Raw genomic sequence first — 11,761 nt, 5'->3', positions numbered from 1 at the left:
TGAATGAATGAATGAATGAATGAATGAATAATCATCCAATCTGAACCCAAAGCATCACTGGTGACGACCAATCAGCTCAGCGCTGTCGGGATTGGATCAGTGGAGGAATATTTTCTCCACCTTCCTCCCATCTTTAAGCAGGCAAACAATCATTTGGTTGCCGCCACCTCGGCATCTTCCTCGGGGATGGAGAACACACGCTGCTTCGCCAACCGCTTTTCCGACTACAGCAAGGGCGCGCTGCTGCCAGACCACGGGGTCGAGACGGTGGTTCCGGCCGTTGTGGCTACGGTGGACAAAATCCTCCAAAAGGTCCCCATATCCCTGGACGACTGCGACGGCGGGCTGTACGACGGTCCAGCCGGCGTGGCGTACATGCTTTACCACGTCAGCGAGTGTCCGCTGTTCTCGGAGCGGCGCGACACGTACCTGAAGGCGGCCAAGCGCATCATTGACGTCTCGGTGCGCTATGTGGACGCCGAGCCGGACAGAAACATGCGCGCCGCATTCCTACTCGGCGGGGCGGGCGTTTACGCCACGGCCGCGATGATCTACAAGTCCATGGGTTTGGCTGACTTCGTCAAGCCACTGACGAAATTTCGCAATTTGTGGGAAATATGCGCGCCCATTCATTTCCTGGAGTGCGGATCTGATGAGTTGTTTGTGGGCCGGGCAGGTTACCTGTGCGCCGCCCTGGTCCTCAAACAGAAGCTGGGCATTGAGGTATGAATACCTAATTTTCTCGAAAATAAATTGACAGAAAACTGAAATATAAAGTGAATCGAAGAGAACACACATTAACAAACAACAACACAACTATTGCAGTCATTTTGGCTTTGATGCAAAATCCTACTGTGAACGTTAGTATCATGTTTTCCTTGCTTTTGATCTGCAATACACTGGGATCATGAAATCTGAAAATGAACTATAAAATATATAAGTTGTGTTTTAAATTGCAGATTCTCAGCAAGGATCAAATCAAGTCAATCTGCCGGGCCATCATCGAGTCAGGAAAGCAGTATGCCAGGAAGAAGCGAAAGCCTTTCCCCCTCATGTACTCCTACTATGGAACAGAGTATCTCGGTAAGAACCACCCACATTTGAGTTATAGGCATGGCCATAATAATCAGCGATAAGATTAATTGTGTGATATCATTTATTAATTAACTGTGTCTTGAAGAAATTAGATTGCACCACTTGGCTGCATCTCAACTAGTTTGCGGACATTTTCAGAAAAAGTTACCATTGTATATTTGTCGTAAATAATTTGAATTTCCATTTCAACCAAGAGTTCATAATGGAGCAAGATCAACATGTGTGAAGCTAACTGTCCTTTCCTTGATTTGCATCAGATGACCAGACCTGAGCACCACAGTAACTATCACACCAACACACAATTAGTAAGCCATATCTGCATGAGGTCTAAAACAACAAATGACACACCAATGACAGCTTTTTAACCCAAAATAATAATTACGACCTGTGGTTATGATCCTGCTGCATGTCTATACCAAAATGGATTATGGATTTAACCATTTAAAAATCTGATGGGAATTCCCAGACAGTTGCTTCCCACCGTTTTAAAAGAGCGGTGTTTTTCCCTGCATGTTTTCAATGTGAATCAGAAAGGACAAAAAAAAAAATCCTTTGAGGAATATTCTCACATTTTTTATTTGATACCTGCAACATGTACCTAAAGGAAACAAAAGACTGAGAAAATTGTGAAAGAGTATATACACTATAAAGAGAACCTTTTTTTTTTTTTAAAGTGCATCTTTATTACATCTAGAAATCATTGATTATAATGAAAATAATGTATCCATCATGCCTGCTTTGTGACAAAAAGCCTGTCCTTCAGTAGTCCTTTGTTAACATGCTTCAGGTTATGTGCAAGTGTGAACAGCATGGTATGTCCCTGCATGTGATTTTTGGTTGGGTTTTGCATGTCTTCCACTACCCACCCCCCGCCCCCCTTGCCAGGCGCTGCCCACGGCTTGTCGTCGATACTGCAGATGTTGCTGAGCTACCAGGAGCTGCTGAGCGGCGCCGACAAGGACCTGGTGTGGCAGAGCGTTGATTTCCTCATGAACCAGGAGCAGAACTGCAACTGGCCCGCCGAGCTGGGCGCGATCATTGAGCGCGAGAACGAGCTTGTCCACTGGTGTCACGGAGCTCCAGGTATGTGAGCACTATCCTCCACCCCCTAATACATCTGACTGTTTCCACCTACCATAGGTGTGGCTTATCTCTTCGCCAAGGCTTACATGATCAATAAGAAGCCGCAGTATTTGGACACGTGCATACGCAGTGGCGAGCTGGTGTGGCAGAAAGGTCTTCTGAAGAAAGGACCTGGCATTTGCCACGGCGTAGCCGGCAGCGCTTACGTCTTCCTGTTGCTCTTCCGCCTCACCGGCTACTCCAAATACATCTACCGAGCTCAGAGGCAAGAATCCCATTGTGCACAACTTCAGTGACATCCAATATCAGAGCTGTAGCAATCATTTGCTTAGGCATTTAATTCTCAATCCAAAAGACTTGTTGAGTTTTATTTTTTCCCTTTTTTATGCTACAAATTGCTATCCAAAATTTGGACATCATTGTCCTCAATGTTCCTTCTTGAGATGCAAACAAAATAATGACAGACCCAAAAAGCGGTGAATACCAACATTCTTGAGCAACATTTGGCTTTCCCTTCACAAAGGTTTGCCGAATTTCTGTTCACGGAAGAGTTCAAGACGGGCTCGCGCTCCGTCACCAGCGTCTGCAGCCTGTTTGAAGGCCTGTCAGGGACCGTCTGCTTCCTGGTGGACCTACTGCAACCGGAGCAGGCTGAATTTCCGCTGTTCAGCGTCTTTGACTGAAGGTCAGGACACGTAAAATGATACTTGAAGGTGAAATCGTCTTAAAGTGGAGGAAACGAGACTGTATTTGTTTTTGAAGTGCAATAGAAACCTATTTTGTGCTATATACGTATATATGTTGTACATGTACGTGTTTGAGTGAGTGTTCAACCTTTCCGCTTTCCAGACTAAGTAGCGCATTGCCTGTTTCCGATTACGCTTTTAAAATGCAATTCAAGCATAGGAAGTTTTTAATGGGCGTGAATAATAATTGTTTATTTAATTAAATAATTAAATGTAGCATATGACTCAAGTACGCTACTCTCAGGAAAAAATAAAATAAAATAAATAAAAACGACAGATGCTTATGCCTCAAAATGAGACAAGGAAATAAAACAGGAAACTAATACATTTTGCAGATTAGAAAAAAAAAGTCAAGCGCCACACATTAGGGAGCCGATGTTCCTAAAGGCTAAATGTCTTTTTATTTTATGAACTATAGCTTCTTGATAATGCAAAATCTCGAGTCTGGCAGTCCGAGACGGAAGTACGACTGATACTTTTTCTGTGACTAGACCAAGGCCCCTCAAAATGTGTGACTACACCAGCTTTGGCGGCACCTTGTGGCATCTCAGGGCGTTTCAGAACGCGTAAAAGAAGCAAATAGGTGCAGTTTTTCTGTGAATAACAGACTATAGTTTAAAAAAAGAGACATTTTGAATTCAACAAAGCACCGGTGTCTTATTCTATGCTGTGATTAGCCAGTGTTAGTAAATCTAGGGTGTGTCTTCATAAAAGATTAACTTCACCGATATTGCACAGGACAAACAGACATTAAAAAAAAACATACAAGATTTTCTACCATCATACTATACCAGCTGGGCGCCACACATCTTGTTTAAATAAAAATGATGTATTACATTTAAGATAAGATGAAGCATACATGCTAACAAGCGTAGCAAGGTTAATTATTCTTTCTCATGGTGGTGTGTAATTTTTCAAGAATTAAGTCAATGATGTGTGACTTTGACATATAGTACATTGTTAACCATTGCAGAAGAAATTAAGTAAAATCATTGTCTCTTTGAAGACAACTAAGAGACTGAATAAATATGATCCTCACCAAGTGGCATTCTGAAATAAATGCATGCATTTTAAGTGTTTGTAAGCTTGTAATTAGTAACAATTGTTTTATGGGTACTTCAAAAACGGACATGTTCATAAATCTGCATTCCAATCTTCAGGTTATAATTTTTAAAACACCTCTGATCTTTGATTGTGAGCTGCTGGAAAGATGAACATCAACAATACTGTACAATCTTGTTCAATATATTTGTGCATCCCTGATGACAATGTGGAGAATGCGAACCGCTCATTTCACTTATCCAAACAAGCGAAGAGAGTTTAATATATAAAATGAACAACAAATTATGACTACAAACACAAGAAAACGTCACAACTTTGGGGAAGGAGGCGTGGCCAATACCGAAAGTCTGCAACAGTTGCTCCCCAAAATAAGTTGACATTTTCCTTACGACAGCGTTCGTTGACGTTGATTCTTGATAGGGAACGCGTCGCGTCGTGTGTTGCGTCTGTGCCGTGTGACGCTGCCACTTGTATTCGACGCATTATAGCTCGCTCAACAGCGCCAGATGTCTTCGTGGTGGTCGCTGTCGGTAATTACATCTGGGTCAGTGAAGACATCAGAGGCGGTGCGGATGGGCTGCGGTAGGTTGCGCGGCGCTCCACACCAGGGCGCCTTCCGAGCCGCCGACGCCGAGCGGACGCGCGTCCCCCGGCCTCGCCCCTCTATGGCGGTGTGAGCGAGGATGCGACTGCCCTGCTCCATCTTTTTGTCGGTGTCCCTGTTCACGGCCGAGACCACAGCGGCGCTCTACCTGAGTTCCACGTACCACTCGGCGGGGGACGAGGTCTGGCAGAAGCTCACTTTGCTCTTCTCGCTTGTGCCGTCCATACTGGTGCAGTTGGCCCTCATCTTCTTTCACCGGGACTTGGGCAGGGACCGGCCGTTCATCTTGCTGCTGCACATCCTGCAGTTCGGACCCATCGTCAGGTCTGTGCATGGTTTTGTTTGCTTCTGTGATTAAAACACACACAGGGATGTGCGTGTGTGTACTCGCTGTGCACGTAGGTGCACGCGTGCATGAGGTCGTTTCCATTTTCCGATGCACAGATTAGTTGCAGCCATCTGATCAATACTCCACTTATTGATATGTTCTCCATGCCCTCGCTGCCCCCCCCCCCCCCCCCCGACACACACACACACAAACACACTCACACAACCACGGAGGAGCCTTATTGCAAATCTACTAGCATTGTTTTTTTTGGCAACTAATTGATACAATTGATTAATTAAACTTTTCTTCACTCTGGGAATAGTATTAAAATGAAAATAAACGGATGATATCTACTACTACAACTAGGGAATTATTCATTTGTAAAATTAGTAGGATTATGTACTATTTACACAATGGCACCTGGCATGGTGGGAACTGGCATGGTGGGAACGTAACATAAATATTCTTATATTATATTCTATATTAAATTTTCTTAATGCACATTTCATGGGGAAGAATGCCTGTGATTATGCATTTTCTCTTTTGAAGTACTGAAAGATTTGTCAGAATCATGTCATCTAAAAAACTGCAGTGCAATGTAAACCTATCCACTGTAAATCACAATTCACAATACTGACACAATGGATATACTTTGAATGGTCGATTCAAACAGTGAAGTTCGTAACAGTGCCCCCTGGCTTCAGCCGCGAGGGGCCAATTGAAGTCCATCATATTCAAAGTTTGTTTTATTTGAAATATATACATTTCATGCAGCCTTTGCTGATGTTTGTATGGCGTCAACGGATCTGATCTTGTCATTTCCTTTTCCCCCTCAAGTGTACAAATACACAGTGGAAAGGAGAGGGTGGGGAGTTGCATGTTTCCTCAGCGAAGAGCATGTCTAAGAATAGCATGTGACACCGTTGGCCTCCTTATCTTCTGACAACATGAGCTGAGAGGGGAAGACAGCAATCGTATCTTCCCTTATCTGAGCCAAAAGTTAGTTATGTACTTTCTGCCATCTAGTGCTAAGCTTTAGATGAGGCACTTGTGTTGACACGGCTGTTTGGATTTTGACATAAGTGTTGGAGAAGTTATTATTTTTTTTGAAATAGTTTATTCTATCTTTCTCAATATCGTCTGCAGTGATGTCAATTTAGATTCCGAAATAATCCGGCGTTGGTTCCAAAATATTATGTTCATGTCAGAAGTGGGATTCGAACCCACGCCTCCAGGGGAGACTGCGACCTGAACGCAGCGCCTTAGACCGCTCGGCCATCCTGACATGCTGGTGTGACTGAGTGCAGTGTATCCGAACCAGTGAGTGCCGTGGGAAATCATTAAATACTGATCGCATTGTAAACAGGATCGCCAAACCACAGGTTAGTTAGTGTAAAGGCTTAAATAGACCAATAATAAAAATAAAAACCAATGACAGGTCACTTTATTAGGGAAATATCATGGTCAAAGGTCACAGGTGTCAAGCTCTAGTCCTCGGGGCCGCATTCCAACATGTTGTCCAAGAGTCCCTCGTTAAGTGCACCTGCGTGAAAAGTTTTTGGTCATTTTCACGTTCTGCAGAGCTAAAACTTTTCACGCAGGTGCGCTTAACGAGGGAATCACACGGACACTCCATTAGGTACACCGCCATTTTCAAAAACTGTCACTTTCATTTACAAAAGAAATACAATTTAAAGAATATTTAGTATTTCTTTTTATTCAATTATTCGACTCTCCATACATATATAGGAATAGAACTTTACATCTTTTGTTGTAATATACCTGATTTTAATATAGAAGCTGGTGTAACACTATAGATTTTTGTTGGTGGTGTGCTTCAAGATTTTTTCCAATGAAAAGGTGTGCCGTGATTGAAAAAAGGTTGGGAAAACCTGATTTATTCTATCTTCTGCAGTGATGTCAATTTCGACACCGAAATAATCTTGTGTTGGTTCCAAAATTTTACACTCATGTCAGAAGTGGGATTGGTTCCAAAATATTATGCTCATGTCAGAAGTGGGATTCGAACCCACGCCTCCAGGGGAGACTGCGACCTGAACGCAGCGCCTTAGACAGCTCGGCCATCCTGACATGTAAATATAACACAATGTAAATCAGCCAGGTCAATATTCAATGGCCCATGAGTACCAGCTTCGGTCATACGACGAGTAACTCCTAATTCATACGTGCTCCAAAAAGTCAAATTTAACTTTCCTGATATTAGTAACCTATCAGGAATTAACAAAGTACATATAGACCACATGTTGCAGAAATCCCCACTAAATTGCGCAAATCTGCCATGCATAGGATTTTTTTACGCTATGTGTACTATAATGCCCCCACATATAGGAAAGTCACAAATGACACTACTCTGAAGCTGTCTCATGTGCAAAAGTGACTTTCAGTAACCTGTGTCGCTCAAAGGTGTTTGGAGGCCTTCTGGATCTATGGCAGCGTGGGCCGTGTGGAGGATCCCTATGTCAGCATTACCAGGAAGAAGCACATGTCCCGCCGGGGTAAGCCTGAGGAGGTGGAGCGGCAGGTGGGCCAGGCTGAGGGCAAGTTGGTGACGCACCGGGCAGCCTTTGCGCGCACCACCGTCATGCAGGCCTTCCTGGGCTCGGCCCCACAGCTCACCCTGCAGCTCAACATCTGCGTGCTGCAGCGTGGCGTGTCTGTCGGAAGAGGTGAGACGGATGGGCTGGATGAGGTTAGGGTCAGAATCGCCAGCAGATTAGTCAACGGATTAAAAAAAAAAAAGACTGTTATATAACAGTGCCAGTGCTTTGCTTCATGGATCAGATTAAAATTGGATCTCCAGACATCAATGTATTTGTGTTTTTGTACAGGCACTCTGATGGCGATCTCCTTACTGTCCATCGTTTACGGCGCCTTACGCTGCAACATCCTGGCCATCAAGATCAAATACGACGACTACCAAGTGTCCCTGAGTCCGTCGGCCTACCTGTGCATCTTCATGTGGCGCAGCTGTGAGATAGCTAGCCGCGTGGTGGTGCTAGTTCTGTTCAGCTCGGTTCTGAAAATCTGGGTGCTTCCCGTCGTCCTGGTCAACTTCCTGGCTTTCTTCTTCTACCCGTGGATTCTGTTCTGGAGGAGCCACTCTGCCTTCCCCCAGCACATCGAGAAGACTCTGACACGTGTGGGGACCGCTGTTGTGCTGTGCATGCTCACCTTCCTGTACGCCGGCATCAACGTGTTCTGCTGGTCAGCCGTGCAGGTGAAGCTCAGCGACCCGGACCTGATCAACAAGTCTCAGAACTGGTACCGCATGGTGGTGTACTACATGCTGCGCTTTGTCGAGAATGCCTTGCTGCTGCTGATCTGGTACATCTACAGGACCGACTTCTATGAGTTCATATCAGCGCCGCTACTCATGATGGAGCTATTGGGGGTCTACGGCGCCTGCATTTTCTTCATGCTTCTCTTCTACACGTCCTGTCACCCGTGTCGTCGGCTCTTCAACCCCAGCATAAACCGGGGCTTGGAAAACTGCCGCGGCCTCCTCTGCCTTTCGTGCATCACCGCCGAGTTGACAAATAACCCCCGCATGGAAGCCAGGCCCGGCGGCGAAGTCGCCATGCCTGCTGATTGCAACATTTCGCAAGATGGGGGCTGCAGTGCTTGACTCCCAAGTGCCACATTGATGACTCCATTACACTTGCCTTTATTGATCTGCTCTTTCCCATCATTTTAACAGCACGTGCCTCCTTATATTACATTTATTCATACAGCTGATGTTATTCTGCAGCCTGCAGATGAATTACATTTCGAATGAGATTTTTGGAAAATCCCTCAATATCGATCAATCTGTTCCAACACGCTCCTAAAATAGGCCTTGCGTTTTAGTTTTATCCACAACGGGGCAGTGTTGCACCAAAAAGCAGAACACCAATCAGTGTTGCCTGTATTATAGTGCGGGCTGTTTTCCAAGAATGTTCTGTCCATCCATTTAGAGATGATCCGGATATGGCATGCAAGATATGTGTGTGGGGGCTCTTTTCTACTTTGTCTTGACGATGAAAGCTTTATGTGCTGCTGCTGTTGTGACGTACAGTATTTGAGACCATCACCAAACAAAAGACTTAACGTGCTTTTGTTGTAGTTTTTGCACGTTTATACAAGCACTCCAAGAGAAGCTTTTTTTGTATTTGCATCCCAAGTCAGTCAGAGTTATGTCTCTATCTATGCAGTGTGTATCCGCACCAAGAGCGCCCGCACACACACACGCATGAATGGGTGCTGGACCGTCGTTCCAAACTTTACGTGGCAGTGTACAGTGTTCTGAAGTGCATTCAATGGTTGAAATGCTCATTTGAAATGCCATAAATCTGTATTTATAAATGAAGTTTTATGCTTAATTCCATCAAAATTTCTTTTAGCTAAGCAACTATTGTCACAGCACTCTATTGACCTGTAGTGGACAAAAGGAGATTTATTCCAATGATTACGCTGGCCATTTCTTATTTTTAAATCAGCGAATCGACGTAAGGGAAAGTGTATAATTTAGAGCCACCTAGTGGCTAACTAATACATTGCACTAAGTACAATTTAACAGGAATGAGATGATTAAATGTGGATTCGTTAATTCTAAACACATCCACATAACTCCAATTATGATGGTGTGCACACTTAGTTATTTTTTTTCATCCTAATCAGATGTTTTAATTTTTAAGTCACTAACGGTACAAATGATCATGAACTTTTTTTTTTTTTTTCAAAAACACAAAATTTAACTTCCTTATAATTAAAGGGGGCAACTTTACAATATATCTTTTTTTAAAATATCTATTAAATCCTGGAACAAAACAAGACATCTGAGTAAATATTCTTGAACACATTTCGGCCAAACAACAAGTAATAAATAAATCATTCCTTTGTGCATGTAAGTACTGCAAGGACAAGACTATTTCGGAATGGAACAAGGGGGACGTCACAATACCTGGAAACACCTGAGGCCTTACTACAAAGCAAAAGTTCAATTTGCGTTGCATAATGTCCTCAAGACGTCGGAATGATCACATATTGTATGGCGACACGCTTGACTCATCATGGCATCCTGAAAATGATAAAATTATTCATTTCAGTCCCAGGGTGTTGGATTGTTAGGATAAATACTGGAAGTTAGCTAGCAAAGAGGATCGTCACGGTCCCGACGAGGTTTTTCTGCCATTATATAGCGACGGCAAAGACGCTGACCACGCAATACATGGTGCGGTTCTCCCATCGGACTGTGCAGCTTCCTGAAAAACATGTTCAAAATACAGTTAGACTTTTTAACCATATTTTGTAAAACAGCGACGAGAAAATATAAAACCATACACAAGTCTTATAAAGAGGGCAAAAAAAAAATGGCTGAGGCACTTGTATGTAAGTCAAGGCACCACTGTATTAACAATCCAAGGTGATAAATGATCTCTCACCATCCGTGGTGTTGTCCCAGTAGCACGAATTTGCAGTGTGCAGACCAGCGCCGCTCTTCTGCATGACGGTGCAGTTAACTGCACCCCCCAGGAAAAAAAACACAAGTCACTTGTGACCCTGACCCACTAAAACACATCCGGTACATCACATATTGCTGGCCAAGTCACCTATGTACTTGAACGGGCGTCCTTGTTTGACCAGGTGAGTTAAAGAGTGCTCCACAATGCTGGCACTCCACTGGTTCACTTTACTTTGACTGTAGTCCATCCCGCCAATGACTCCCTCGATGCACTGTGATATCAACGCACAAAACTGTTGTGTTACCATCATCAATAGTAAGATTGCCTGTAATACTGAGATGTGTATTCCCACTCACTTACCTCTTTAATGTTATTAGTGACTTCATCAGCATTAAAGGCCACCTATGTGAAAAGTCAGTGGAATCATTTAGTTTTAAATTAAATTAAAACTAGAAAAGGATCCAACATTCAAATGTAAATATTGGTTTAATTAGATTTTACAATTATTTCAAGTTAACAGTGCAGAAATGCACGAACAAATTGATTTCGATTCTGTTAATGGATGTTCGAAAACAAGCAAAATAATATCCCGGGTATAAGCAGATGTTTTTAAATGTCTTCTTTTGATTCAACACCAAGATTAAGTCTTTCTTGGAGGACCTCAGAAAACAAACGGAATTCCCTTCTTTCCTTGCCCCACCCACCCTGCTAATGCAACCGACGCAGCTCTTCTAGCTGACCGATCAGCGGCAAATCCCTGCCAGCTACGACTTCCATCACAACGCTGGGCGTCATAATAAGACGGGTATAATTAACATACAGTATATACCTCGTCGCCATTATTAAACTCCTCCATTTGTACGGTGTCTTGTCGCCGTTGTCTCGCCCTGGAGGCAGTGTTTCTGGTTTGCGCATGCGTCAACCAACAAGCGAAGAAAAGACAACCATTTAGTCAATTACTCACTGCTATGGCGCCCCGTAGTGGCCGTACGCAGACACTACTTCAGTGACTTTCATTGAGAAAATTACTTGGATGAGAACATGAAAAACATACCTGATGACGACCAGAGGTGGCTAGTTCTTTGAAAAAAATGAAAAGTTACATACAACACTGGCATGTAGTTTTTTCTTGATGTGACTTTTATGCTATCAATGCAACTTGTTAGCATAGCGCTGTTAACATTGTGGAGTGTGAACTGAGGGCAAGAGATCAATTAATAAATATATGAATAGAAAAAATATTCATTCGTTCATCATCATCATCATCATCATCATCTGAACCGCTAATCCTCACGAGGGTCCCAGCAGTCTACCGTGCATGTTTTAGGAATGTGGGAGAATACCTGGATTCCCCACGCAGGCCAGAGCCGGACTCAACCTC

General features: G+C 43.6%; 3 protein-coding genes and 2 non-coding genes across 5 annotated transcripts; 2 read left to right on the top strand and 3 right to left on the bottom strand.

Annotated features, from left to right (window-relative positions):
- The first annotated feature begins 12 nt into the window (after positions 1 to 12).
- LOC133159511 (lanC-like protein 3) lies at positions 13 to 4,062 on the top strand. The gene is made up of 5 exons (XM_061286567.1): positions 13 to 723; positions 960 to 1,083; positions 1,981 to 2,178; positions 2,236 to 2,443; positions 2,702 to 4,062. Exons 1-5 carry the CDS (start codon positions 187 to 189, stop codon positions 2,859 to 2,861), a joined length of 1,227 nt encoding a protein of 408 aa, XP_061142551.1. The 5' UTR covers positions 13 to 186; the 3' UTR covers positions 2,862 to 4,062.
- A 305-nt stretch (positions 4,063 to 4,367) lies between these two features.
- xk (X-linked Kx blood group (McLeod syndrome)) lies at positions 4,368 to 9,284 on the top strand. The gene is made up of 3 exons (XM_061286563.1): positions 4,368 to 4,914; positions 7,343 to 7,605; positions 7,768 to 9,284. The coding sequence occupies exons 1-3, from the start codon at positions 4,670 to 4,672 to the stop codon at positions 8,562 to 8,564; spliced, it is 1,305 nt and encodes a 434-aa protein (XP_061142547.1). The 5' UTR covers positions 4,368 to 4,669; the 3' UTR covers positions 8,565 to 9,284.
- On the bottom strand, positions 6,121 to 6,203 carry trnal-cag (transfer RNA leucine (anticodon CAG)). The gene has a single exon. It is a non-coding gene; the product is annotated as a tRNA-Leu (tRNA).
- Positions 6,927 to 7,009, bottom strand: trnal-cag (transfer RNA leucine (anticodon CAG)). The gene has a single exon. It is a non-coding gene; the product is annotated as a tRNA-Leu (tRNA).
- Positions 9,285 to 9,353: 69 nt separating the features above from the next.
- Positions 9,354 to 11,326, bottom strand: LOC133159510 (dynein light chain Tctex-type 3-like). Its single transcript, XM_061286566.1, has 5 exons — positions 11,210 to 11,326; positions 10,741 to 10,782; positions 10,528 to 10,651; positions 10,360 to 10,437; positions 9,354 to 10,179 (listed from the first exon to the last, which is right to left on the bottom strand). Exons 1-5 carry the CDS (start codon positions 11,234 to 11,236, stop codon positions 10,109 to 10,111), a joined length of 342 nt encoding a protein of 113 aa, XP_061142550.1. The 5' UTR covers positions 11,237 to 11,326; the 3' UTR covers positions 9,354 to 10,108.
- Positions 11,327 to 11,761: the final 435 nt, after the last annotated feature.

Source organism: Syngnathus typhle, linkage group LG9 (assembly GCF_033458585.1).
Source record: "Syngnathus typhle isolate RoL2023-S1 ecotype Sweden linkage group LG9, RoL_Styp_1.0, whole genome shotgun sequence".
In the NCBI taxonomy this organism is placed as follows: domain Eukaryota; kingdom Metazoa; phylum Chordata; class Actinopteri; order Syngnathiformes; family Syngnathidae; genus Syngnathus; species Syngnathus typhle.
This window is presented reverse-complemented; position numbering and strand designations above follow the sequence as displayed.

Bases quoted from the DNA above. Each gene is read 5' to 3' on its own strand.
- LOC133159511 (XM_061286567.1), top strand. From the start codon at position 187: ATGGAGAACACACGCTGCTTCGCCAACCGCTTTTCCGACTACAGCAAG. The intron at 1,084-1,980 runs GTAAGAACCACC...CCCCCTTGCCAG, and splicing joins CTATGGAACAGAGTATCTCG to GCGCTGCCCACGGCTTGTCG. The intron at 2,444-2,701 runs GCAAGAATCCCA...CCCTTCACAAAG, and splicing joins TACATCTACCGAGCTCAGAG to GTTTGCCGAATTTCTGTTCA.
- xk (XM_061286563.1), top strand. From the start codon at position 4,670: ATGCGACTGCCCTGCTCCATCTTTTTGTCGGTGTCCCTGTTCACGGCC. The intron at 4,915-7,342 runs GTCTGTGCATGG...TGTCGCTCAAAG, and splicing joins CAGTTCGGACCCATCGTCAG to GTGTTTGGAGGCCTTCTGGA. The intron at 7,606-7,767 runs GTGAGACGGATG...GTTTTTGTACAG, and splicing joins TGGCGTGTCTGTCGGAAGAG to GCACTCTGATGGCGATCTCC.
- LOC133159510 (XM_061286566.1), bottom strand. From the start codon at position 11,236: ATGGAGGAGTTTAATAATGGCGACGAG. The intron at 10,783-11,209 runs GTATATACTGTA...CTTTTCACATAG, and splicing joins AGTTTAATAATGGCGACGAG to GTGGCCTTTAATGCTGATGA. The intron at 10,652-10,740 runs GTAAGTGAGTGG...TTGATATCACAG, and splicing joins TCACTAATAACATTAAAGAG to TGCATCGAGGGAGTCATTGG.